The sequence below is a fragment of the Colletotrichum paranaense genome, assembly GCF_030867605.1.
Source record: "Colletotrichum paranaense strain IMI 384185 chromosome Unknown Scaffold_2.1, whole genome shotgun sequence".
Classification (NCBI taxonomy): domain Eukaryota; kingdom Fungi; phylum Ascomycota; class Sordariomycetes; order Glomerellales; family Glomerellaceae; genus Colletotrichum; species Colletotrichum paranaense.
In genome coordinates this window covers 64,704-90,924 of record NW_026848960.1, presented here as the reverse complement: position 1 = coordinate 90,924, position 26,221 = coordinate 64,704, and the positions used below count along the sequence as shown (strand labels likewise).

The following is a 26,221-nucleotide window of genomic DNA, read 5'->3' as shown; positions in this document are numbered from 1 at the left end:
AGAGGTTACCTGATGGTTACAGAAAAAAACTGATCAAAGTCTCCCCTGTACCCGCTCCGTTTGTGTGTGTGTGTGTGTGTGTGTGTTTGTTTGGCGTCAAAAATAAAGGGTATGGATGAGCCTAGAGACTCGGATGAGAAAACCACTCACTTTCCCTCCCACTCCTTTCGTTTCGTTTCCCACTTATATACCATTCGTTCTTCTTCATCAAACAACAAGAAGAAAATCTCTCTCAACATCCCTGGTGGAGGGAAAACTTCGTCTCCGGTCTAGGGTTCATCCAGCCCTAGAGCAGGAGACGCCCCCCTTCGCTAATGGTGGCGCATGCTTTCTCCAGATCGTAATAGTAGCAGGTCGTGACGAGATCATGCAGATAAAACAAAAAGTCATTCATTACGCCCTCCGCCGGTGTCCAATGCCTCTTCCTTACAACCCTGAGGTCCTCAGTGGGAATCTCACAGGATCTTGCAATTCCTCTTCTTCTTCTTCTTAAGAGCGACGCCAGGGAAACCTGCGCTGCTTCCAGGCGGACCACTGGGTGTTGACGGGGAGGCGGCAGCTTGGGCTTCCTGATTTTTCCGATCATTGGCGACGACCGTCAGGATTGCCTGTTCAAAGATCTCGTCCACGCCAGTCATCTCCTTGCTGCTGCACTCTACGTACTGGGCGCCCATCTTGCGAGCAACAGCGCGGCCTTGCTCCTGGGTCACGGGCGTGAGGCCCTGTGTCTTGAGCATGTCGATGCACGTTTTCTTGAAGCGGAGATCGGACTTGAGGCCCACGAGGACCAGAGGAGTGTAGGGGCAGAAGTGGAGGACTTCGGGATACCACTGGTAGGAGAAGAAATTAGCATTAGTGTCAAATGCGTTGCCCCAAAAAAGGAGGGGCATGTTATCTGAGGGGCGGTGGTTAAATTACCTTGTCCATGACGTTCTCAAGCGAGTTTGGGCAGTCAATCGCAAAACACACAAAGATCAAGTCGGTCTCGGGGTAAGAGAGCGGTCGCAGTCGGTCGTATTCCTCCTGGCCGGCCGTGTCCCATAGCGCCAATTCCACCGTCTTGCCGGACGGTGGGTGCGTTGGGTAGGTGATGTAGTTCTCGAACACAGTGGGGACATATTTCTGTTGTCGCCAGAGTCAGCATTGTTTTGGCTCATTTCGCTCCCCAGCAACACGCAAATGAGGAAAATGTTGCGCTCGAAAGGAGTTGGTTATTTTTTCTGCTTGGATGCTTACCTCTGGAAAGTAGCCTTGGCTGTAACTGATGAGGAGACATGTCTTGCCGCAGCCGCCGTCGCCGACGACGACAATCTTCTTGGAATAGGCAGGACCTTCGGTGACGTGGGTTGCGGCGCTCTCGCGGCCTGTTGAAGAGCTCATTGTGGTGCTGACGGTGCCGTCGCTACTCCTAAGGCGCGTGTTGCGGCGGGAAGTGGCCGGGCGGCCGTCGTCGTACTTTTCGCTAATGTTCTGAGACGAGTTGTGGTATGAGTTGCGGTATTGGTATGAGGACGCCATAATGCGGCAGGCTCGAGCTGTGTTTGAGGTGCTGTGATGCGATGACGAGGGAGGTCGATTCGCAGCGTGGCCCCTCGTGCGTGTTTGCGAGATGGGTTGATGTGATGATGGGTAAGATAGATACCGGGGGCCGGTGCGTGCGCTCGTCTGGGGGTGGAAGGGGGGGTTGTTGGGGAGACTTGAGTGGTTTGTGCTTTTATGCGATGTTTCCCGGGTTGTGTGTGTATGCTGCTTGTTTCTTGTTGCGATGGAGGAATACTGCCGATACTGATATCGCCGCTTCTCCTCAAACGAGCCTCCTCGCTTCGTGTTCAGCTACTTGCCGTGTTCAGTCGAATGCCGTTGAGATATGGTTAAGTGCGAGGCATGCAATACGGGGAAGAGACGTTGGCACGTTGCGGCGTTTTGAAGTTGAGGAATGTTGGAAAGGTGCTTGGTCTTGCTTGGGATGGTGTATTGTATGGGGGTGGGTTTGTGTGCGAGGTGGATGGGCGGGTTGTGCTGTGTTCTTGAGGAGAAGGAGCGGGAGCAAGGAGGGCAATTGTAAACAAGTCGACGGGGCAACCAGCCACTTCTTGCCGGGGTGATGACGGCAGGCGCCAGAGGAGCCACAACGACAACGCAAAAGTGGAGCTGACGAAAGTGCGCTAAGGCGGATCAATCGAACCCCTGGCTGTGGCCTGGCCAAGGAAGGTCCCCCCTGCAGTCTGAAAGCGGACAGCTCCCGTCAGAGTTTTTCCGGTGCTCTTTCCTTCACCGGCAGGACTACGGGACGAGAGAGAGGTGGCCCAAGCTCCAACCCCACCACCGCCTCCCTCAAAATCGCGACGTGAATTTTTCAGTCTTTCACTTCCGTCTTCAACGAACGCGTCGTCGGCCTTCATCGAAGGCTCATATTTCGCCACGAGCATCACCGCTGTGACTTGCGAAACAATCAGAGACACGGAGACTCCGACACACGGAAGCCACCAATCCAACTTCCAGCAGTCTGTCTATCTGCTCAGCCCTCAGAAGACGGAACACGCAGCATATCTCACCGGTCCGCAATCATGGATCCCAACGGCACAACCGACAGCAAGTACGTGACTCTGGTCTCGAGTGATGGCTACGAGTTTGTCGTCTTGCGGGACGCCGCCATGATCAGCCCTGCCATCAAAGGCATGTTGGACACGCGCAACAACTTCCGTGAGGCTGCTCTGGGTCGCTGCGTGTTTGAAGAGATCAGGTAAGCCAGCACAACCCAGCGCTCTCACTGCCACCTTTCGTTTTCTACGGCTGTTGCCATGATGAAATCCGATTTTATCGATGAGTTTCACTGACAGACCACCGCTCTAACGGCTGGTCTGCTTGATTGCCCAACTACACTTGATCTGAAACAAGCAACATTCTTTCTTTTTCCTCACACTACTTGTTTCCCAGCCACTTCACAAGGCTAATCCTCATTCCTTTTCGTTTCTCTTTTGTCCAAAAAGTTCTGGAAACGTCTGACCGTCTTCTCTCTCGGCAGTGGCGTTGTGCTTGAGAAAGTCTGCGAGTATTTCCAATACTGGTACCGCTACCGCGAGCGGGAGGACGTTCCTGACATGGACATTCCTGTCGAGCTGTGCCTGGAACTGCTGGTCGCAGCCGACTTCCTGGGTCTGGACAGTAAGACATCCCCAACCTCCTCTGATCCCAGAGCGACGGCATCTGTCTCACGGGAACCACCCAGCCGTTCTGACGCGTTTCTCACAGAGCAAAATACCGGCACTGTCTGAATGACGCTTAATGACCATTTGCATTTTGGCTTCATTGTTCATGACGGAGTTTGGGGCGTTGAGCTTTCAGGGTGGTACTACCAGACACGATACCATTGCTATGACACTATGACGAAATCCCATGCCAAGAAAGGCATGTGTTCTATTCTTTGCCATGATCTCTCGATGGTGACCCACGCTGTCACCCCACATGTGAAAAAAACCAACCCCCATCTTAGCATATGCGTTCCTCCCCTCACTCTTCCGTGGGTTGAACGTCTATTAAAGATGGAAGAAGAACTATATTCCACTCACTCTGCTCGACTCAACTTTCTACCATTGAGATCTACGCTTTTTCTGTTGGGATACAGATCAACCATAGTAAACACACACATTCACACTTATAGCTGAATAAACCAAATTCTTTAGTCTTGGATGAATGCTCCTCATATGGTGTGAAGCCTTCTGTTGGATTGTCCTCAGAGATATCTTGCAAATTTTAGACGGCTCTAGGCAAAAGCTCGCATCTGTGACCTTTTTGACCATGAAATTCGCCATGAAATGTTTGCATCCACTTTCAACAAAACTCAGTTCCAACCTCTGCCTCTGCCACGGCCCCTACCCCGGCCCCTACCACCACGTCCACCGCCGCGCCCACCACCACCACCTCTATGAAAGCCCCGACCACCACCGCCACGGTGTCCCCTGAACTCCGCAGCCGGCGGACCCCTCGCCTTCCTCTCCATCCTCTCCTCCTCGCTAGCATCCCACAGGTTCCCAACCTCCAAGAGCGCGCAGTAGGCCGACGTCTGCGGGTTGGTATACTCAAACGGCTGGTGCGGCACAGACTCGGGCTCTCCCTCTACATGCGGCGGCGCCGTGATCTCAAAGTTGAGCGGGACGTCAAGCTTGTCCTTCTGAACGATGTTCTCCTCAACCCAGCGGCGCTCGGCGTCGATGAGCGGCGCGTAGTGTTCCTCGCCCAGCTCTGGACTCGGCTGGTGGTGGGCCGCTTCGTCGCCGATGACGAGCGTGGGGTGGAAGACGCGCGTGATGGCAAGCCATTCCGGGTCGTACTGCAGGCGGAAGGGCCGCGTCGGGGCCGGTTGGTCGGCGGGCAGGATGTTGTGGGGGCGGGCTTCAAGGAGCTGAAGGAAGTGGCGGCGCGGGAGACACTTGTCGAGGGCGAGGAAGTTGACCTGCTTGTTCGTGATTGTTGGCGGGACGGGCTGGCCCGGTGTCCTTTTCGGCTGGGGCTTGGGTTTGGCGAAGGAGGCGGGGAGTTGGGCGCGGATGTCTTCGGGGACGGAGGTTTTGGTGTTGGGAGCTTTTTCTGTTACTTCTTTGCTGGGCTGTGTTTGTGTAGGTGCGGTAGGCTGCTCGTCATCGTCATCGTCGTCGAGATCGATTTCGTTGGGATTTGTTTGTGCTGGTGCCGAAACGGCGGGTGCGTCCGTGATCTCTTCGTCTCCGTCCAGATCGATCTCATCTGGATTATCCGGTGCTTGAACCGGCTCGTGTGTCGCAGCCGGGGCCGTAGCTGAGGCCGTAGCTCCCTCTGGTGCCTCCATCGTAGTCGCCTCCTCATCCTTGTAAATCTTCAACGCCGCAAACTTACAGTGCAAATGCGCGGAGAACCAATACGGTGGCCTGAGCCGATCGCAGACATACTCCGCCGCAACGTTGCCCAGTGTGCCATCCATGGACTCCCTCTCGAAATCCGGCTTCATCCTCCACAGCGCCTTCTCGTCACCCCACCTCTCGATCGCCCGTGGCCAGTCGTGGCTGATACCGACGTCAACCTGCTCCCTCAACAGTAGCAACTTTCTCACATCCACCTCCCTGACGTGATAGAAGCTCTTGATCTCGTCCGGGCCCATGGGCAGCCTCTCGTGGTGGCCCTTGCGATAGTCGAAGCCCTTCCAGATGCCGCTCATACCCGCGATGCGCAGCGGGCCCAGGCGCAGGACGTTGGCGACGCCGAGGTAGTAGATGTTGGGCGCGGCCCAGCCGCCGTAGAAGAGCTCCCACATGTGGCTGGCGGCCTCGTGGTTGCCGCCCGCGAAGACGGTCAGGTACGGCGCGGTGCGATGGCCGGCGTAGTACTCCCAGAAATCGCCGAGCTCGCGGTACTTTGCGGGGACGGACATGACCGTCAGGTCGGCGGCATTGCGGGCGGCTTGGAAGTCGCCGCCGATGATGAGGAGATCAACGCCGTCCCAGCCACGGGCCGTGCAGGAGGCCTCGACGGCAGCGTAGATGGCGTTGAGGGTGCCGTGGCCCTGTCAGGATTTGTCAGTGGGAGAACATTTGCGTGTAAGATGTGTTCATTGCAAAGGCTTACGCATCCCTCAACGGCGATTCGGACGCCGTTGGTCTCAAATGTTTGTGTGGCCATTTTGTGTGGTCACTGGGGGTGTGGTTGTTGTAAGGCGGAGGTTGACTGAGGTTCGGCTGTACCCGCGAAATTTTCATAGCAGCATCAGGACACGAGATGATGCTGGATTGGAGTTCATGAGCTTCAAAGCATTCACCAACCAAGTTTCCCGCAGCGATTTAATTGAGATTTTCTCATCTGACCAGAGTGGTGTTTTTCTTTTCGAGACATATACACTGTAGCATCCTTCTTTTCACAACCTTCATCGCGATTTCAGTCCATCAAGCCAATTTGCTTTGTGCATCTCAGGCGAAGGCACAGATCACATTACGCAGGTAAGATCGATGTACTCAACATCGATGAATTTAGCTGCCCATGGAAAGAAGAAGCTTCCACGCGCCAACAATAATTTCTCACATGATACCATTTAGTGAGAGCATTATGGTCCAAAGGCGTCGATTGCTCAGGTCTCGAATATACCCTGATAAATCTCATCTTGCCGACCCTTATCCGAAACCTCAACTTACCTCGTGATCTATCATCATTCTTAGCTTTGATTTGATGTCCACATACAGATGCAGCAGACGTCAGTCAAGCTATGAGGTAGGATATCGCCACATAAACCCAGAGAATACGCCTAAAGGTAGGCGTTCACACGGTGTTCGTTCGATCATATGAGGATCAAAGGTTGATCTCAGATGACCCGATGTGTTAGGTTCGATATGTGCCACGAAGACTCGAATGAGACCATCAGACTCTGATCAATAAACAGCTTGCGACAGGAGAAACAAAAGGAGGCCAGTGCTCTAAAATCCCCCGAATTTTTTGGGTTGCATCGCCAGGCGGTCCCTTACAGTGGACCCGATGATTTTCCGACAGCCTCACACCACTGTAGCAACCTCAGGTGCACTGTGCCCGCCTAAAAATTGGCCCCAATTGAGAGAAGGACGAGCCTCACGCATCGCAGCCTCGACTCCCGCGCAAACTTCCCCCCATCTACACATTACATGGGCTGTATCTCACCCTCGAATCGCCCACCATGAGCGTATGTAACCCCCTTTTCCCCTTCAATTTCGACATTCTATAGGATGCAATAAGCTAACAAATCTTTTCTGCCTCGCAGTTCGTGCCCATTAACCCGCGGCCTATGCTGCAAGACCTGTACGTCCTCATCTACGTCCGCGAAACGCGCCTCTCCAATGCCAACGCCCTTCACGATCGCCAGGCATCCTCTTTCCTCGATAGACAAAGCTTGTTCAGCGTGCTAACATTTCATACTTGCGCAGTGTCAACCAGGACGTCGTCATCAGACTCAAGTGGGGCGAGACCGAATACAAGGGAAAGTTGGTCAGCATCGACAGCTACATGAACGTCCAGCTCAGCGGCGCCGAGGAGTACATTGACCAGAAGATGACGGGAGCTTTGGGCCAGGTTTTGATTCGGTACGCGACCATCATTCGACAGCACACGAACCACTTCCCCTCTCTTCCCATGTCACATACGATAACCCCCTCGAGACGAAGTTGTGTTGACTGACTGAACGCACTGACAGGTGTAACAACGTTCTCTGGATCCGCGGCGCGAAACAAGGCGAGAACGGCGACGTCAGGATGGACGGTTGAGCGGGAAGAGCATCCCTCCCACAACGAGCGGAAAGACCACGAGCGGAACAAGCATCGACATAACCTGGGAAAACGCCCTCACGTACTTTGGTCTTGACTCAGAGAAAGGGCGGGCGGAAAGGGATATTGGTTTTCACGATGAGCTCGGAGAAATCAAAACGAATCCACATGAAGGCCAGCGATGGAACGGAGTTTGCAGTGTCCCCCCAAGTCAGGTTGAATACCGCCAGGTCGCGCTGCGCAAGAAAGAACCATCTCTCTACCCCTTTCGCAGCAACTATAGAAGAAGAAGAAGAAGAAAAGGGGCGTACACCATTGTCGGCGCCTCCAGTGCCCCCTTTTGGTACCACCACTTTTTTTTCCGCAAATACTTACATAAGACAAGCAACCTTGCGACTACTGCAGAGATCCGACGACGCTACCTTGATGCGCTGTGTCTCGCTCACCCACGTGTACGCCTCGATGAGCCACTCGTACCACACCCGCGAATCATCCGTCTGGCGCCACATCGTGACCTCCAATTCAGTGTCGGCAGGGTAGTAGATCGGTTGCTGTGAATGTCAGTGAAATTTGTCCAAATTGCATGAGAAAATTGGGGCCTTTGTTTTTGCTCACCTTGATGGGGAAGAAGATGGGGAACCACGAGATCATGTCCTTGCTCTTGCGGTCAATCAGCTCAGGATGCGTGCTGATTTCCACCTTTTCTCTGTCGCCGGTCTGGGGCGCGTAGAGGACAGACTCAAAGTACCCGGCCAAACCGTGGATGACACCCCTCGTGGGGCATACGAACGTGAGATGGCAGAAGCGCGAGTTGTGGTCGTTGGCGCCAACAGCACCCGCCATGCTACCGCCTCCGCCGCCCATGACGCCGCCGGCGCGTCTCGTCTCGATCTGCTTGAGCGTGGCCTCGGAGACCGGGTGGGAGAACTCCCATGCCTGCTGGAAGCGCGGGTGACCGGGCACGCGCATGGCGGCGAAGTCGAGGGCGAAGAGGCGCACCACCCAGGGGGTGTCGAAGGCGTTGGGCTCCGTGGGGACCCTGGTGAGGAGGTCGGCGTGGATGCGCGGCGTCGCAATGGGGCTCATGTGCGCCGTGTAGGACTCGGGGATCGAGATGCCCCCGGGCGCCAGGACGTGCTGGACGCCGTCGAGGCACTCTGGCGAGAGCTCGTTGTCTGCGAAGGAGCCGAGCAGCTCGGATACCAGAATGTCCACCTTGCCGTAGACCGGGTTGTTTTCGGGGGTGCCCGAGACGAGGGGACCCTTCCAGGCGCGCATGTCTGTCTTGACGACAGTAACCTTGCCGCCCCAGATCATCTCGTTCTGTCTGAGGAGGTAGACGTATGCATTGGGGTTCTTCTCCACGGCCCAGACTTGGACAGGGACGCCGGTCGCCTCGCTGGCCTTGAGGGCTCTCGTCACGAGAGGACCGCGGCCGGAGCCGACGACGGCAATGACTACGGCGCCGTCCTTGGAAGAGGTAGCTCTACCCAGCTGGTGCCACTCTGCTAGAGCCTCCGTGCAAGCAGCCTCGTACTGGTTGTACTTGACCGGGTCACCCTCGAACACCTCATACGTGGCCGACTCCAGGTTGTCGGACAGAGGTTGCAGGGGCGACTGGAGCCAGTCCTGGAAGCTGGTGAGCGTGGTCTGCTCCAGGTAGGACAGCGGGCGCTGCTGCATCTCGAGCCACTTGAGGTACACCACGTAGGTGCGGAACGACTTGAGAGAGTCCGTGGCGAGAGTGGGAGTTTCGCCCAGGGGAGGGAAGTCTGCGGAGGTAGGGACCTGGTTTCCGAGACTGACGGCCTGAAGCTGTGCCTCTGCCGTCAGCGAGGCGGTATCCGGACCGACGTCGCTAAGTAGCAGCCAGGGCGCGTTCTTGAGGCGCATGTAGTTGAAGATCATGTCCTGATGGGCCTTGGGCAGGGCAGGGTGTCCGGTCTTGTTCTTGGAGAATGCGTTCCCGTTGAGGGAGAGGAAGTGCAGGGGCTCGGCGAACCACTTCTCCTGGAGAGACTTTTCAGGCAGAGCTCTGGGAACGCGAATGGCTGTTGATGCTAGTCAGTGTCCATTTTTAGGATAACAGAATGTGAAAAAGATGTCTTACCAACATACAGGCGCATGCTGTATTCGCAGACTGAGCGGACAGTGTGCCAAGAGTCCCATGCGCTGTAGATGTCGATCTCCTTGCTGTTCTCGGGGTGAGGCACCTCTGACAAAGTCGACAGGAGCTCTACGCTCTCCTCCAGGCCCGGCTCCCGGTACATGGGGATGTGGATAATGAAGTTGAGGCGCGACGCAATGGTCATTGCCTCCTGCACAGCTCTGGCATATTGAGACAGACCCTGGTTTCCGCCATTCTTGGAGGCGTCTCTCCTGGGGCCGGGAATGATGATGCTTCGGACACCACAAAAGTTGGCGTAGGCAATCTCGAGATTCAGGACCTGTCGAGAAATGCTGGCCACAGCAGGATCGACCGAGGCCAAGTCGATCCAGGGACTGGCGTAGGCGATGTAAGTGGTGACGGCATGGCTGGGGAAGAGGGAGGTGTCCTTGGGGGTCAAAGGAGGCACCACGGCGTCCGCCAGTGAAGCGAGTCCCTTCTTCGCTTTGGCGAGATGCTGGGAAACAAGGTCCTTTACCCGTGCATGGAAGTGCTTGTTGGTGATGGGTGCCGTCACAAAGTTGACCTGGAGTCAAAGCTTAGTGAGTGACAATTGAAAATGAAAGAAATTTGGGTCTCAGAAATGGACTTACACCAGCGTTCAGAATCTGGCCATACTGAAGATCATCAAGAGGCTGATCCCTCTGAGAATCATGCTGACCAAGGCTGAAAACAGGCCGGATTTGGTTGAAGTTGCTGCCGTCCATGGTAGATATTGAGACAATTCAGGCTGTAGTGCCTTGTGTTGCCTAAAGAGGACTTGTGAATGGTGTAATTGCTCAGCGCACAAATACCCCACGCGGCGGTTGTGCAAAAAGCGGTTACCAGCTGGTTAAGACCCTGGCGCTTTGGTAAAAAGAGGATATGACAAGGGAGTACAAGACGATCAGTGGTCAGCAAATCATTCTTGGTAGTTTGTTTGTGCTCAGGAAAACGATGGGCTGAGAGATCGCAGAAGTTGCACTCAGAGCAGTTGCAACCTGATGTTGTGTGATTTGAGAAGTCAGGCTGTTGGTTACCCCCCCAAGAGGTTAAAAAAGCACCAGATTTTGCGAGATGCGACCCGGTGCCATTGGTTGCACTCTGGACCCTGAAGAGAGTGTGAGAGGAGACAGTGCCCGCTGTCAGGAAAGTACACTTTACATTCTTGCATCTTGGTCTATTCGATGAATTTATGATATACCTTCTCTGAAAGGGCAACTTCTAGTAAATCACTCAAAGTGAGATATATTACATACCAATATGTTCGAGACGATTTTTAATGAGTTCCAGCAAAATTAAGGTATTCTTTGTCATGTTTATAGCCACGTAAAGTCTCACGCTCTCAGTCACTCAATGTCTCATGGTCAGTGTGTGAGATCCTTCGTACGGTACGTGCAATGCATGAGTTTAGCTTATCTTATCATCCCACCTTCTTATTGGCCCGTGCTCATACCCACCCAAATTTTTCCCGCGACAACAAAAAGTTTCTGGGAGCCTCGCTTGGAATCGCCTCCCGAGTTTGACCTCGTCGACGTCGAATCCACGGGCCGCAACTTCAACCAAACATCTCTCTCAACCCCTTTCCCGTCCACCATCCTTTCGTACCGAAGCGGGGAATTTGCGACCACAATGGCCGACTTCGAGGATAAGGGATCGAAGCGCCTGAGCGCCGACAGAGAAGGAAGCAGGAAGAAGGTCAAGAAGGAGGAAGAGGACGAGTCCAAGTACAACCCCTACTTGGCGCATATGAAGGAGGAGAACGGCGCCAAGTCCGAGGAGGGCACCATTGATGCCAGCTCACCATTTTACGGTTTCAAACCACGCGCCACAACATCGAAGCAGCACGAGAAGATCGAAGACCTCGACGACAACGCCTTCACCGGTCGCCCTCACTCGCAAAAGTACTTCCAGATCCTGGAAGCGCGTCGCGATCTTCCCGTCACGAAGCAGAGGTACGTCTATCCTGGAGTCTTATCTAGAAAACTTTCCATCTTACTGACCATCCCTCCAACAGAGAAGAGTTCCTCGAGAAGTACCACTCTACCCAAATCCTCGTCTTCGTCGGTGAGACCGGTTCCGGAAAGACGACCCAGATCCCCCAATATGTCGTGTTTGACGAGCTCCCTCAGCTCAACCGCAAGATGGTTGCCTGCACTCAGCCTCGTCGTGTTGCCGCCATGTCCGTCGCACAGCGTGTTGCCGACGAGATGGACGTTAATCTTGGCGAGGAGGTCGGATACAGCATTCGTTTCGAGGACAGAACCAGCCCCAACACGATTCTCAAGTACATGACCGACGGTATGCTTCTCCGAGAAGCTATCCACGACCACGAGATGTCGCGTTACAGCTGTATCATTCTCGACGAGGCCCACGAGCGTACTCTCGCCACCGATATCCTGATGGCCCTGCTCAAGCAGATCGCCGCCCGCCGGCCCGACCTCAAGATCGTGGTCATGTCCGCCACCCTCGATGCCCAAAAGTTCCAGCGCTACTTCAACGATGCGCCGCTTCTCGCCGTTCCCGGTCGTACCCACCCCGTCGAGATCTTTTACACCCCCGAGCCCGAGAGGGACTATGTCGAGGCTGCCATTCGAACAGTATTGCAGATCCATGCCTCCGAAGGAGAGGGCGATATTCTACTGTTCTTGACCGGTGAGGAGGAGATTGAGGATGCCTGCCGGAAGATCAACCTCGAGGCCGACGAGATGACACGAGAAATAGACGCGGGCCCGTTGGTGGTTTACCCGCTCTACGGTACTCTGCCACCGCACCAGCAGCAAAAGATCTTCGACAAGGCTCCGGCTCCGTACAAGAAGGGCGGCCGGCCAGGACGCAAGGTCATCGTGGCAACCAACATTGCCGAGACGTCTTTGACCATTGACGGTATCGTCTATGTCGTTGATCCCGGCTTCAGCAAGCAAAAGATCTACAACCCGCGCATCCGTGTCGAGTCTCTCTTGGTCTCTCCCATCTCCAAGGCCTCCGCCCAGCAGCGTGCCGGTCGTGCTGGTCGTACAAAGCCCGGAAAGTGCTTCCGTCTCTACACCGAGCAGGCTTTCAAGAAGGAGCTCATCGAGCAGACACATCCTGAGATTCTGCGTTCCAACTTGGCCAACACGGTTCTGGAACTGAAGAAGCTTGGTGTCCAGGATCTCGTTCACTTCGATCTCATGGACCCTCCTGCGCCGGAGACTATGATGCGTGCCCTTGAGGAGCTGAACTACCTCGCCTGCCTTGACGATGATGGCGAGCTGACCACCCTCGGAAGTCTCGCCTCCGAGTTCCCCTTGGACCCAGCTTTGGCAGTCATGCTTATCTCCTCACCCGAATTCTACTGTTCCAACGAGATTCTGTCCATCGTCTCTCTACTCTCTATCCCTCAGATCTGGGTCCGCCCCGCCGCTCAGCGTAAGCGTGCCGACGAGATGAAGGCGCAATTCTCGCACCCTGAAGGTGATCATCTCACGCTCCTCAACGCGTACCACGCCTTCAAGGGCACGGCAAACCAGCCCGACGTGGACCCCAAGAGGTGGTGTCACGAGCACTTCCTCTCCTTCCGTCACCTCAGCAGTGCCGACAACGTTCGTGCGCAGCTGAAGCGCATCATGGAGAAGTCTGACCTCGAGCTCGTGTCGACCCCCTTTGAGGACAAGAACTACTACACCAACATCCGGCGTGCGCTCCTTTCGGGCTTCTTCATGCAGGTTGCCATGAGGGAGAGCTCGGGCAAGGTTTACCGTACCATCAAGGACGATCAGGCAGTCATGATGCATCCCTCCACGGTCCTCAAGACCGACTACGAATGGGTCCTTTACAACGAATTCGTCCTCACCTCCAAGCAGTACATTCGTACATGCACCGGAATCAGGCCAGAGTGGCTACTTGTAAGCAAAGCCCCTGCCCCTTTTACCATTCGAACAATACCACTTGCCTTTTCCCTCCTCTTGCCGCTTACTCACATGTGGATTCCTACGATCGATCTCTTGCTTCTTTCAGCCCCCCCTGTCCTGCATTCTTCGGCACTTGCCTCGTCCTATCCATTGCATCGGAGAACCCCATAACTAATATGGATGTTACCAGGAAATCGCACCCGTCTACTACGACATTGACACGTTCGACGACGGAATCGTCAAGACCGCCCTGATCCGGGCTTCGGAGAAGAAGCGCAGAAAGGAGGCCATGAAGAATGGTCGGTGAGCAGCCAGCGTGCGCGAGCGCGCGGTCATGCACTCCGCTCGATTCGAGCGCAGAAACGGCAAACCCAAGTCCCAAAGAGCTCAATTCTCACAATCTTACACCCACCACCACCCACTTACCTACCCCTACCTTTTTCGCCAAGGTTGCGATTACGCTAAGGCCCTGGGGACCTAATGAAGAGAAAAACTCAGAGTGATCCGATTTTGGGATTTTGGAGGCCCGAAAGGCCCCCCCTTCCCCCAGTTCGATCGTGATTTTTTGGCGAGGGTCGCCTCCATCGCGGCGGGGGCACCGGCCTACCGGACCAGGGGGGGTGCGTGTGTTGTTCGAAAGCCTCCCTTTTGGGACTCAGTTTTTCGGTTGTGATGGGGAGAAATTCTCCCCCGTCTTGCGACTACGAACTTCAGCAATTTTTTTCTTGTTGTTGTTACACAGCCTGGGACCAGGGCACACAGCGGGCAAATCACTTTGGAGAAGATGTCATGGTCAGTCGCTCTTCTCCAACCCGATGATCCGACGTGAAGAGACGTGTGTGGGCGGGCTTGGCAGGGGCTCATTGGGACCGGATTTTTTTTTATTTTTTACTTCTTCATGGTGGTATGGCGTCCCAGGTATGACAAAAGAGAAGCATCATCAACGGCACATAGTGATCGTATGTGCCCAAATAGAAGACCACATTTTCTTGTTCCCTCCACTCAGCAGCAGTAGCCTCTCGTTCGTTGTGTCTGTCTCTCTGTCGTCTGTCCCCGCCTCATGTCACCCCCCTCTCGGTTCCCCCCTCCCTGCCCCCTCTGATCTTTGTAACCCATCCATCTTTACGAGCCAAAATTATCCGTGGGTGGTTGTATGTAGTCCCGGCAGATGGGTGCAGATGCAGAACATGACGGATGTAGCCGGTTATCGAAAAGGAGGGGAGAGCCCACTTTCGCGAAATGCAGCAGCATTGGGTGTGCCGTGGGAGATGTGCCGTGTCATCAAGTGTGGATTCCATGTGTGTGCGCTGAATCCAGCATTGCCAGCATCATTTCTCAACAGCATTTTGGGTATAATTGCATGAACCAGGGTGTGGTGGTTGAAAGAGAGTCAGAGCAGGTCCAGACTCCAGACTCCAAACGGCAGGGAAATTGCGAGGCTTCATGGAAAAAGAGACATCCCGATCGCCCGACAATTGGAAGGTCCAAGTTTTGAGGTACATCATACATCATCATACACACTGATTATTTGCCCTCTTTTCATTAACTTTTGCTCATCACGAAAGTTTGCGACGAGATCTCAACTGGACCGCATCGGACCGCAGGGATCATCAAGACGGGATTTTTCCAGGCTCACATTCGGATTTGATTTGTCATTTGGCACAAAACGCCCGGACTCTTGTCCGATCAGACGCGCTGCAGCACCCGACCACTGCCAGACCGTATCTTTGGGACAGGGTCAATGAGCCAGGCGCGTGTCCGTGTGTGCCGTGCCGTGTAAGACGATCGCAAGACGGCGCCAAACCTTGTCGGCGCAAGCTCCCGCAAACTGAACACAACGGCGCGGCGCTTCCGGATCTGGGTCCTGTCCCTCCTGTCCTTGGCTTGCCGTGGTCGTGCGTGGCGCTGCTTGGGACCTTGGGTCCCAGGAAAATTCAAAAGACAAAAACCCTTCAGTGCACTATTCGTGTAGTTTTACTCTTAGAAGTTAGAGGGCTTGGGTGGGAGAGGAAAAACCCCTGAACACGGGGACGCCACATCGTCGATCGGACGCTATGCCCCCAACACGAGAACTACTAAGGCGTCACGACGTATACCAGGACGTCTGTGGTTGTGAGAGGGTATCCTTATGATTCCATGATTCCATAGTTCTACGATCTGCGATCATGAGTTGAGACGGTAGATGGGGAGAACAGACAACGACACGACACAACATAAACCACGCTAAGCAAAGAATATTTACCGTAGCAGCTATAGCGCTTATTTTTGTGAAAACAAGGGAAAGAAGAAGTATTACACGAGCGGTGTATTTTGCAGTAGCAGATGTATCTAATGTTTCGTCCTAGGTAGTGTATTCGGTTGGGTAAACATAATCCTTTCTGCCGAAACCTCACAGTGAGCAAAACAGCCTCCCCCAAGAGAGCGTCGCATCCGGTACGCGGGCGATGCGAGGCGATCCCCGACCCGGATCCCGTCACACGTGTCACGCGCGTGGTCTCGACGGTTCCACCGATCGCTAGTCGCGGGAGAGGTTACACAGGCACAAACCAGAAACGCATCGGGAATAAATTCAGCCAGCAACCACCACCACACCACCGTGACCACGCACAGTCACACTCGCAGACACTACACAGAACTACACATGCAAAAAAGAAGAGAAAAAAAAAAGTCTGTGACTCTCTGCAGTCCATGGTTTGTGATCGGTTCAAGTCTTCACCTTTTGAAGGAACATTATCCCGATTCCCGAGCACACACACACACACACACACACACACACACACACACACCCCCTAAACCACCAATTAACCCGCTAGCCAGCCGAGCAAAAGCCTCTTTTATGCAGTAGCCAAACCACCACCCTTCTCTCTGGTACACTAAAGCTGCTTAACTCTTCTCCAACGCCCGCCTTGGAGACTCAACAACCTTTCGGAGTTTCGGAGAGAACGCCCTTCTGCAGGATTCTAGCGCGGTGAAAGGAAAAACGGAAAGAGTGCGTGTGTGCATGTCTGCGCCTCTCCGTCGCACTCATCATCCCCCCCGTCTTTGGGGGAAAGAAAAAACACTACGCACGCCAAGCAAGGGTTCCTTTAGTCAAACTGGGGGTTCACCAGAAAGTGAGGCAAAGCTAAGGTAAGCAAAACCGAACATCGGTCACATCGGCGGTAGGACCTAACGAAAACACTCAACGAAAGTTTACGTTTACGGTGCGTGTGAGCACGGGCGAAAAAGAGGGCGGCGAAAAGAGCAAAGCCAAGGAAAACAGCACTTGACCCATCTCGTCGATAGCGTAATAGTATCAATCTACTACATGCTGATGTAAGACTACATTACATACTACGTAGGTAGTCTCTCTGGTTGTCAAACACAGGGTTTCTCAGCTGCCCAGGTATCCAGGTATTCAGCAAGCTATTTCATCTTAGTCTGATAGACTAGACTACACGAGGTTTCGGCACTCTTGTTTTCTCTGCCCTGGCAGTTTATTCAATCAGGGCAAAATCAGGGCAAATTGTCTCTCAGTCGCCGTCCCGTCAATCTCATCCCGCAAGAAGAGCGATATTAGGAATAGTTGGCGGCGCCGCCATGACCAGGGGAAGGGGGTGAAGAAGTGTGTGGTGCGATATGACGATTCTCGTCAAAAGTGAGAAACGACAAACACTGACTTGTATGCTTGCTTTAGCCCTCCGGCGGGGGATAACACAAAGACACATGGCCGCGTTTTGGTGGCTGATGTAAGGACAGGCGGCCGTTTATATCGTCCCACGAGTGTTTAGTTGCCTCTAAAACCCCCAAGAGGGACGGTATATCAGAATGTTGAGTGAAATAACAGAGGAAGGGGGAAATAGAATCATGCACAGCAGCAGCACAGGCGCTTCTCGTATACGCCGGCGACCCCTTCCAGACAAGATGCTTTTCGTCTAGCATGACATGACTAGAGCCGGAGGGAGACCTCGAAAGCAACTGAGACATTTCGAACGAGGGAAGGATTTCATACTATTGATCTACAGTATGTACGTGCGGGCTATAGCAGGTCCGCAGCCCGCATGGCATATGATCTGAGCGAACAGAGTGTGAGTGTGACTCGTGGAGTCGTGAGAGTGAAGAGAGAAAAAGAAGAAGAAGAAAAAAAAAAAAAAAAGGCCCGTAAGCCACATATCATGTATCATGATGCAAACTTGCATCTACACTCTCATCCAGTCTGGCTTCGCCATACACATCATCAAGTACCTTACCAAACGAAAAAAAAAAAAAATCCATTCCAGAAGAGACGGAGAGCCTAGCAGGGCCCCTTCTTCCGGGATCCCGCGGTGGCACCCATTCGCGCAGTAGTGGCCACACTTGCTGCGCGAAATAGAAGAGTCTAGACCACACCATCGGAGCTGCCACCGCCAAGGTGGTAGACCAGCTTAGCAGCAGCAGCGGTAGCGGCAGCGGCAGACAGAGAGAGATTGAGAAAGAGAGACGTTGTCTCGCTACACAGGAATGGTGTAGGTACAGGGAGATGCCTTCGAGGGACTTTTTGCCTTTGGACCCTTAAGGGTGCAAGAGTACCCCCTGGCAGGCTGGTATCAAAGAAAGGCATGGCGCGCTGGCAGGGCAGAAGACTAGGTCGGGTCGAGCGTGTTGCAGGGCGAAAAGGAACAGGGGTGGGCAAGAGGATGGATGGATGGATTGGATGGATGGAAGGGGAAAAGGCGTACAAGACACTAGGTAGTCGTGGTAGTGTAAACTTTGAAGGAGAAATGTCTTCTTTTTTCCCTGCAACCACACAACCATCGCAGGAGAAATCGCGCCATGATGACGGATGAGAGCATGGCCACACACCTAAGATCTGGGCGCACATCTCTTCACCGCAGTAGCGGCATCGAATCGGTGTGAGCAAGAACCCCCAGCTGGGCCTCGACAGACATAGGTACTGTAGTCAAGTAGTGTACATACACACGTTTTCCCATCCATCGGCGGCGCTATAATGGTCCGCATTGATGCATGGGAAGATTCTCTTTTTTCTGGAATCACCCAGAGACCTTTTGGGGGCCGAAGTGGCTGGCTGTATCGGCTGGCTGTATTATCCCCCCACCCCCCGCTTCAGAGAATGTCAGCGCACGATATGGAGAGAGAGAGACACACACACGGGGAGTTGAGGGACAGGAATCAACCCTGCGACCCTGCATCATTGCCCTCCTCGAACGGTTGAACCTTATGGTTGGGTCTTTTTAGTCTTTTGGGGAGGGTCTCGGTTACACAAGCATCCATCAAGGGGCCAGCTCATGACGAAAACGTAGGTACCATGCGCTTGGTTAAACCTTTCATCTCTGCTTGGTAAACCAGATAGACTCTGCGCGGTTCTTGGTACGGACCGTACGGCTAACAAAGTCCCTTGACGAACTGCGACCTGACTAAGCAATATTTAGATTTCAGTTGTTTGCCCACATATGCGTCCCGTACCGTGGTATCTAGCCGGGTAGACAGGTAGGTACTTAGGTAACCGGGGGGGGGGGGGGCAAGATGGTCCAGTTGCATCGAAAACTCGGTTCAAGAAGCTACTTGGTTAGTGGTTACATCGAGAGGATCCCTTCTTCGTAGTGAAATGGATCTCAACGGACCACCTCCGTCCTTCCAGTCTTTAGTCTGGACGGGCAGATGAGGGAATGAGGGAATGAGGGACTGAGGGACTGAGGGACTGAGGGTTGAGGTTCGAGGGTACATGTAAGGGGAGGGAGGGGTGTGTACTTGGTAAGTTGGAGTTGGTACTCCGTAGGCACGTAGGGAAGCAATCGGAAACGAGCAAGACAGGAAAATTATGGAAATGCTGGTGACGTACCCGAGGCCCAGCGTGCCTGTCACTTGGAATGACCGACGAATCCCCGTTCCCACATCGTCTGGTCTAAACTCGAGTTGGACGACAGCGCATCAAATCTCACCAAAGGGACCGCCGCGGCGGGCTTTTTGACGGCATCCAAGCGATTTGCCAATGCCGCAAGCTGCTGCTTTTCTCTCTTGATTCAGCTATACTCGGCGTTGGGCTGCTGCTGCTCGATACCTAGACACCAATCTTCAAGACGGTCCGCTGGATTGCTCGGCGGATTGAGAACGGCATCGCACGTATCGCGTGGCAGTTACACGAACGAATATGCAGGAAAAGGCAAAAAAAGAAACCATCAAGCCAACCGCCGCAGAGTCTAGGCTCACTCGTCGAAAAGAAGCTCAAGGTCCTAGAAGGCTGGAACGTTGAGAATCGTATCACCTTCCGTTTCAAGGACTTACGTAAAGCTCTTGAACGGCATGTCGAGGCCGATGTATCTGTACGCACATGGACATACGCGATACACCATCGTCACTGAATCAAACAAAAAAAGGTGCCCACATTCAATGTGGAACGATGCCGATGCTGAGGAAGACGCCCATCAGACAGCATCGTCGCGCGTCGTTCCTCCTTACCATGCGTCCTTCAAATCAGCGGTCAAAGAACACGCTCCCTGGTATCAGGACTCAAGGAACCACCCACGGCAGTCTCAAGAATCCGAGGAAGTTTCTGCCCGGTGGGCGGGCGTTTCTCATCCGGGCTATTCTCGTTGCCCGTTTTGTCAAACCCGACAGCTGCTACGGGTGAGGATCCATTCCCTCACCTCGTGCAACGGCGGGCCATGACCTACCTACGTCAACTCAAGTCCACTTTCCCTCTGGGTCCTTGTCTCCTGATGGCAAAAAAAGCTATTACCGTCGCCGTCGTTGAATCCGCTCGCAGGGACAGAGTGTAACCTTGTGGCACGCCGTACGGCAGCATACCGCTCCGTCTGGGGGCACCGAGTGATTGGGTGCCGACCGGCCAGTCCCCTTGCCCTGGCGAATCAGAGCGTCATGTCGTTACCTCTAATGAATGTGGGACAGTATCCGTACAGATACAGCAAGCCAATTCCCAGCCATGTTCGTGTGGCAGGCAGTGACAGAAGCGTGTGGATGCAGCAGCCAACATGTGTCTCCGTACTACAGATGAGCTACCAATTGTCTCTGCATGCAATGGCGATGGGGGCGCCTGGCTAAGCCTCGGTGACCAGAATGTCAAAAGAGAAAACTGTGATGAAATTGGCACAAATCCACAATACTCTCCTGAGGTCCATCGTCCATGGGTGACTCTCGGGTCGGAACAAGGCAGAACATCTGCCCCCCGGTTCGCAGTCTGACTCGCAGAACGGTATCACTCTGTGTCTTGGTCTTTTCGTGGGAGAACATGAAATAAAAAAGAAACGAGGCTTTTCGCAACTGTGGATATCACGCCAAGAACCCGCTTGTTGTATCGTTTTCCTCGAGCTCAGACACGTGCTCGATCGCAGGTGACCATCTCAACAACTCGTTTCATCTCGATAGCGCAGGCGAGGTAGGCGACACATCGTTCCAGGCTGGCCTGATGGCGCTCCGGAGACGGCCCGCGTCTGACCGTCTGACGTGGGCGCGGCGGAGTGAGCGAGGGAACCGCGTCTACCGTTCACCCGCCGGCCGGCGTCCCATGACGGACCAAGAACAGCCAGCAGAGGAAGAAGCCAACGCTGTCGAGCCACATTTGAGGCGGGCCATAATACGTTGGAACATACACAGTAACCCACTCAGGCGAGAAACACCAGGGAAGCCGGAAGCGCACCAAAAAGCACGCATCAAATTCTGGGCAGATGCAAGGTCCCCTTTTCCGCGTTCGCTCCCTAGTTGCGTTGCAGATCCTCCTACTTGACTCCTCTCCCCTCTTTTGCCGGGTAAAACCTGCAGAAGACAAGAAAAAAAAACAGCCAGCGAGCGGGGATCTCGATGGTCCTTCTCGAGTGTTGATGTAAGTGCCAGCCACGACGCCTCGTAAACGCCTGCTATCCACGCCGTAAAGGTACCGAGCAGATTCGAGAGGGTATCCAGGTGTCAGTCAGCTAGGCGAGGAAAGATTGAGAGAGACTGTGCTCCGAGTCCTACTGCTGAAGAAGAGAGGCCACCAAACTATCGCTTGGACAGTACTGGAGACATGGGCAATATTTGGTTTTCTCCAAAGCCCCCACCGAATTTCCATAGTGTCAAAACTCTTCGATCTCTTGATTGCCCACGTCAATGATCAACTCAACCTGTCCCTTTCCTGGCAACTGCGACATAGAGACGGCGGAGTCCCCATGTCTCTTGGAATCCACTGTCGTCCGTCCGGATCCGAGATACCAACGCCAACCTAGTCGTCCCAAATCTTGGCCAGGATGCAGCGGCCGCTAAAGTAGGAAGTCTCTGGTCCCGTTTAGCATGGCTGCACGCAGTACATAGCCCCGGGTCCCGGGGTCGTCGACGAATGGGTCCCTCCTTGCCCCTTCAGCCTTTCTGCCCCTTCTCCTAGGTAAGGACGCTGCTTCTCCTCCGCTGCAAGTCAGACAGGCGAGCGGACGACCCAACAGCCCCGGTGATCCTCTGCAATGGGTATCCGTAGGTGTGTGCCAGGCCAAGTCGCTTCGGCACCTCAACATACTTTGCGGGTTGCAGAAACGAAGCCGCTCTAGTTGAAGCTAGGCTCTTGTCTCCTGCTTGTCTCTTGCCTCTTTGCAACTCAAATTCTATTCGGTAAATACCAGGGTCGGGGTATACTCCGTCGACTTTCTGAGAGGTTGAAGAGACTGAGCGGATCCTCTTTAGTCGGCGGGGATAAGGCAAGGGAAGGGGCGTGAAAAGTCTTTCTTGACACCATTTCCAGTCCTGCGCATCGTGCGTGCTGGATGATTCCTGGGAACCGTGGGCCGCACCAAGGTAGGTCCTGCTGGTACTATAGCCTATGCATGGGTCTCCGCGCCCCGGTTCCTACGGACTGTAGGGCGACCTACTGGCCATTAGACCTGCCTGGGCCATGCCCTCAACCGCAGACGGAACCGTCGTAGCCACGGGTGGTAACTTGAAGCCCCGTGAACCCGGTTGCTCACCTTTCACAGATGTATCATCGAAGGCAACTCTTCAGGTGAGCTTGGCGCCCTGTTTAGCAAGGGAACCTCTCCATCGTTTGCTGTTTGCTTCGTCTTCGCCTACTTGCCGAAGACCATGGAGCTTCTGCTTTCAGGGGTGGGCGAGTTTACCCAGAAGTTAATCAGAGACCATTGCTGGCGAGGCCAGAAGAGACGACGGGCATGTTACCGGTTGTGGACATTACGAAGTCGGTGCTCCGGTAGCCCAACCTTCGTCCCAAGGATAATACCAACCCAGTGTTGTTCCGTCCATTCGCCGAGCCGTGGGCACTAATATGCCGCCGCTTGCTGCACATGTAACGTCAGCTGGACATTCTGGAAAGAAGGCAGAAGACGCCAGGTCGGCTCTCTTCTGTTGTCTCGACGGCGGCCCCTCGTCTCTGTCCGACTGCGCCCAAGGCTCCTGTATCCCAAGTACTCAAGTTTCCACACGCACCTAGCACCGAAGTCGGGGACCCGTGAGTTGAAACTTGAACGGGGCCAGAGAGAGGAGTCGAGTCAAAGCAGAGGTTATCCCTGATGGTTGTCCACTGAAACGCCAGGAACGCTCTTTATCACTTTCACAGAGCCACAACGCTAGGCCATGTCATTGTGACATCCCGACTAGCGTTGTCGAAGCCTTCGGGCATGCTTTCGGGTAAAGCCGTCTGCATCCCGTCTTCATGACCACTTGGTCAAGGAATTCTGAGCTCAGCAGAGCGTCTGCCGACATTCGCGACCCATTCGTACAGGTGCGATCCGCGAATTCTTTTTTGTCGGCAAGTTTGAGGTATTCGAGTCTACCGCGTCAGCCTGAGAATCTGCAGGAAGCCCCGGAGTATGCGGCCAAACCATACAACACGCACGTTGCCCACTTGCTCGAAAACAAAAGAGCTCGGCATCCAGGCGACGTTCAACGAGAGGGGTTGAGGCGCTGTCGACGAATCACCGCCGAGATATAAATAAAGTCCGAATGGGAATAGTGTCATCGCGCCCGTTTCCCCCATGCTCCAGTTCGCCAGACATTCCAGCAGACAAGTGCTACTTGCTCCTACATCCTCTTCAGGAGGAATGAGCAGGAGCCTGCCTATAGGCATGCTAGCCAAGGTGTCGAGACCATATCTGCATGATGCTATGTCTCGTAGATCACAGTTTCTTTTCCCAACTCAGAAAAGACTGCATTCTTATCTTGCGGGGGGCGTCGCCCTGCCGTCAAGTAAATGACCTACGCCATGTTGCTCTGGCGCCACCGCTAGGATAGCTTGCTTGATGCAGTTACGCGCACATTGGGACCGCCACAGCTTTGAGCCAACGGATCAAGGTGCCATTCAACGACAGAGCGTTCCATTCTGTCTCCGAGCCAGCAAAGACATTGGTGATAGCTCACACTTCCCTCCGTCGTTGATGGGTAGTTCCGGTGGCCAGAGTGGCAGTGACACAGCAATAGCCCGTGTGGGGAAGCTGCCAGCTACCCAGGCTCTATCCCGAGATGTGTCATGGGAATTGCGCGATGACTTCGGCTTTCCTCATGTAGTCGTTCTTATCAGCACTTCCTGGGAGACTTCCTCGAAAGCTCCTCAGTAGATGACGAGCTGTCGAGGCGCCCCGCGAAATGTTCCGGCCATCCGCCCCGTAAGTCAAAGACACAAACGCCTCGGCCGATCCGCCATGGCTGGCTGGGCAGACATTCTTCTCTCTGTCAATGCTGGTCCGGCACACCTGGAACGGGCGAATCGTAAATTTCAGGGGCCGTCTATGAGTTTCCACGGCGCTCAAAGCAACTCAGGACGGGTCTGGCTTAGACTCCCCGGAACTTAGTTCCCGTCCAGAGGCTACGTTACCGAGAAGAATCCGGGCGTCTATCATGGAACCGCTTCTGAGGGCAGTTGAAAGCGGAGACCATGCTTCGTGATGCTTTGCGCAGTACTCGGAGGAGTCGTCCCACCCGACTTGCTGGAGATACCCAAAGTATCCTTCGAGGCAGTTCACACCCACACGCATACCTTCAACGGGCTCTGTCCCACTGTTTCCCGCCAGACTATCATGGGGATCCGCTGTTCCATGTGTAGCGACGTGGTCGTCTCGTACGAGGATCATCGTGTTGAACCCAGGTACAGATACGCGATGGAGATTGTCGAACCGATTTGCGCAGCTGACTACCTGGTATGTTGATTGGGAGTTGACTCTGATGAATGATCCAGTAAGCTCCCCTAGCCATGGACAGACGTCGCTTGGTCGGCATCATCTTGGTCCCGTGCCAATTCGAATTACGGAAAACATAATCGAGGTTACCGTCGGTGAAACATGGAGCTGTACAAGCCAACTCTATAGGCGAGTTGATTTATTAAGGCAACAGAGGCCAGAAAACTTGTATCGGCCATAACTTGTCCTCAAGTCTCCTGATTTCTTACGTCCGCTCTCGATCCCAAGTTTATGGTGCATACTTTTGCGTGCTCCAAACCTTGAATGAGGGGAAGTACGGCGGCGTTGCCTTGTCTGATACAACGTGGCGCGTGGTTTTCTTGCGAAGGATCCTCGACGGCTCGACTCTTTCGGGACGACTCTGCATTAGCTGAATAACCAGGATGGTCAGCGAGACTGAAAAGGCCGGCATGCAGCTGCTGTGGTGCCATGGAGAAGATAGTACATTAGTCTCTGCATATGCCGCCGGTACCCCTCCGCCCGTCACTCCGCATCGTTCTGGTACCGTACCGCAGCATACCATCCAAATCTGCGGTTATTCGGGACGGCGTTCAGTGGCTGAGTTTTGATGGAATATAGTTCAGAAAGGACCCCTAGAATGACCGCGTGAACGTTGTTGAAGGTTGGTTTAGTGCTTGGTAAGACGAATTTTCTTGTACACCTTGGCCCGCGTCTTTGGTGGTGTCAACGGCTTCACATCCGTCCCTCCCCGCCTGTCAGGTCGCGGGCTCCTGCAGATCACGATGCCCATCACTGCACCCCTTTGAGCCTCATGGGCGTCCTGGATGCGTCTCATGTCGCACGAGCTTCCGGGGTCCGTTCTGGACGATACCCTGCAGCAAGCCGAAAATTGAGATCCAGCGGCCAGGATCCTTTCGAGCTCGCCTATATGGAAGTATTATGTCTGACTTTGACTTGAGAGGCATACTTGGCGTATCCACCCAGAAGGTTGAGGGGCCAGCACGTCGCCGAGGAGGGGATAGGACTACCCTCCACCGGGAAACCCGGGTAGCGAAAGTTGTTAACTGACATTGCAACTCTGCTGTCAGTTTTCATTTTCCTCTTTTGCTCTCTCCAAGCCACGTCTATGAAGCAGCCAATCCGCGACATTTGCTTTCAGTGGAAGCATGGGCCACGGTTGAAGTCATGCTTCGCCTCGTGCGGGTGTATAGTATCAAGTGGGTATGGAGTAGTTGCTCCAAGGCGAGGGTCATTGACTTTTCTATGTCCAAAGGAGAATCTGCCGTAATTAGCAGTCTGCGTGCAGTAAGCATGCAGACTGCAACCTTTTCGACGTTCTTGTAAACATGATCCTGCAAGTGTGCAAGGCAGACGTAGGCAACTAGAAGGACTTGTGCGATTTCCAGAAGCCGAAGGCCGACCTCGAAAGTATAAAGAGGGCCCTCTCGCAACTCGTTGCTGAACTTGGCTTGTCCATTCCGAAACACAGACAAACATCCAGCAATACGACTCGAGCTTCATCCAGACTCTCATACCAACAACACTCAGCTGTTCAACGAACACCTTCAGACTCGAACCTTTCCGAAGAACCATTCAATATGGACCGATACCCCTGCGTCAACAGATACAAGCATGGCGTTGACTGCCCTGGTTGGGTCAACGTTCATGGTGCACGCTGCGAAGATTGTGTCGTCGTAAGTTAAGCAGGAATCGTAAACGCGGGAACAATTTCTAACAGGTTCTCAGTACAACCGGTAGACGGTGAACTCCGAGTCGGTTGAAAGCTTCACTCCGTCCGGGACACTTCAACGAAGAAGGGAT

At 54.0% G+C, this 26,221-nt stretch overlaps 11 protein-coding genes across 11 annotated transcripts; 7 read left to right on the top strand and 4 right to left on the bottom strand.

Moving 5' to 3' along the window:
• Positions 1-455: 455 nt before the first annotated feature.
• Positions 456-1,518, bottom strand: CPAR01_01893 (Ras family protein; the record flags this gene model as incomplete). Its single annotated transcript, XM_060486181.1, has 3 exons — positions 456-830; positions 919-1,122; positions 1,237-1,518. The coding sequence occupies 3 exons, from the start codon at positions 1,516-1,518 to the stop codon at positions 456-458; spliced, it is 861 nt and encodes a 286-aa protein (XP_060353509.1).
• Positions 1,519-1,622: 104 nt separating this feature from the next.
• On the top strand, positions 1,623-2,105 carry CPAR01_01892 (uncharacterized protein; the record flags this gene model as incomplete). Its single annotated transcript, XM_060486180.1, has 1 exon — positions 1,623-2,105. The coding sequence occupies one exon, from the start codon at positions 1,623-1,625 to the stop codon at positions 2,103-2,105; it is 483 nt and encodes a 160-aa protein (XP_060353508.1).
• A 462-nt stretch (positions 2,106-2,567) lies between these two features.
• Positions 2,568-3,275, top strand: CPAR01_01891 (Skp1 family protein; the record flags this gene model as incomplete). Its single annotated transcript, XM_060486179.1, has 2 exons — positions 2,568-2,743; positions 3,026-3,275. 2 exons carry the CDS (start codon positions 2,568-2,570, stop codon positions 3,273-3,275), a joined length of 426 nt encoding a protein of 141 aa, XP_060353507.1.
• Positions 3,276-3,841: 566 nt separating this feature from the next.
• CPAR01_01890 (lariat debranching enzyme domain-containing protein) lies at positions 3,842-5,652 on the bottom strand (the record flags this gene model as incomplete). The annotated part of the gene is made up of 2 exons (XM_060486178.1): positions 3,842-5,536; positions 5,599-5,652. 2 exons carry the CDS (start codon positions 5,650-5,652, stop codon positions 3,842-3,844), a joined length of 1,749 nt encoding a protein of 582 aa, XP_060353506.1.
• Positions 5,653-6,670: 1,018 nt separating this feature from the next.
• CPAR01_01889 (LSM domain-containing protein) lies at positions 6,671-7,253 on the top strand (the record flags this gene model as incomplete). Its single annotated transcript, XM_060486177.1, has 4 exons — positions 6,671-6,676; positions 6,755-6,792; positions 6,918-7,073; positions 7,184-7,253. 4 exons carry the CDS (start codon positions 6,671-6,673, stop codon positions 7,251-7,253), a joined length of 270 nt encoding a protein of 89 aa, XP_060353505.1.
• A 371-nt stretch (positions 7,254-7,624) lies between these two features.
• CPAR01_01888 (PRMT5 arginine-N-methyltransferase) lies at positions 7,625-10,127 on the bottom strand (the record flags this gene model as incomplete). The annotated part of the gene is made up of 4 exons (XM_060486176.1): positions 7,625-7,804; positions 7,869-9,304; positions 9,364-9,946; positions 10,014-10,127. The coding sequence occupies 4 exons, from the start codon at positions 10,125-10,127 to the stop codon at positions 7,625-7,627; spliced, it is 2,313 nt and encodes a 770-aa protein (XP_060353504.1).
• Positions 10,128-11,031: 904 nt separating this feature from the next.
• Positions 11,032-13,599, top strand: CPAR01_01887 (helicase associated domain-containing protein; the record flags this gene model as incomplete). Its single annotated transcript, XM_060486175.1, has 3 exons — positions 11,032-11,354; positions 11,417-13,286; positions 13,483-13,599. 3 exons carry the CDS (start codon positions 11,032-11,034, stop codon positions 13,597-13,599), a joined length of 2,310 nt encoding a protein of 769 aa, XP_060353503.1.
• A 508-nt stretch (positions 13,600-14,107) lies between these two features.
• Positions 14,108-14,656, top strand: CPAR01_01886 (uncharacterized protein; the record flags this gene model as incomplete). The annotated part of the gene is made up of 1 exon (XM_060486174.1): positions 14,108-14,656. One exon carries the CDS (start codon positions 14,108-14,110, stop codon positions 14,654-14,656), a length of 549 nt encoding a protein of 182 aa, XP_060353502.1.
• A 5,091-nt stretch (positions 14,657-19,747) lies between these two features.
• On the top strand, positions 19,748-20,047 carry CPAR01_01885 (uncharacterized protein; the record flags this gene model as incomplete). The annotated part of the gene is made up of 1 exon (XM_060486173.1): positions 19,748-20,047. A coding segment is annotated over one exon (300 nt), but the record flags the coding sequence as incomplete, so codon positions are not given.
• Positions 20,048-24,019: 3,972 nt separating this feature from the next.
• CPAR01_01884 (uncharacterized protein) lies at positions 24,020-24,334 on the bottom strand (the record flags this gene model as incomplete). The annotated part of the gene is made up of 1 exon (XM_060486172.1): positions 24,020-24,334. The coding sequence occupies one exon, from the start codon at positions 24,332-24,334 to the stop codon at positions 24,020-24,022; it is 315 nt and encodes a 104-aa protein (XP_060353500.1).
• Positions 24,335-25,998: 1,664 nt separating this feature from the next.
• On the top strand, positions 25,999-26,158 carry CPAR01_01883 (uncharacterized protein; the record flags this gene model as incomplete). Its single annotated transcript, XM_060486171.1, has 2 exons — positions 25,999-26,094; positions 26,147-26,158. The coding sequence occupies 2 exons, from the start codon at positions 25,999-26,001 to the stop codon at positions 26,156-26,158; spliced, it is 108 nt and encodes a 35-aa protein (XP_060353499.1).
• Positions 26,159-26,221: the final 63 nt, after the last annotated feature.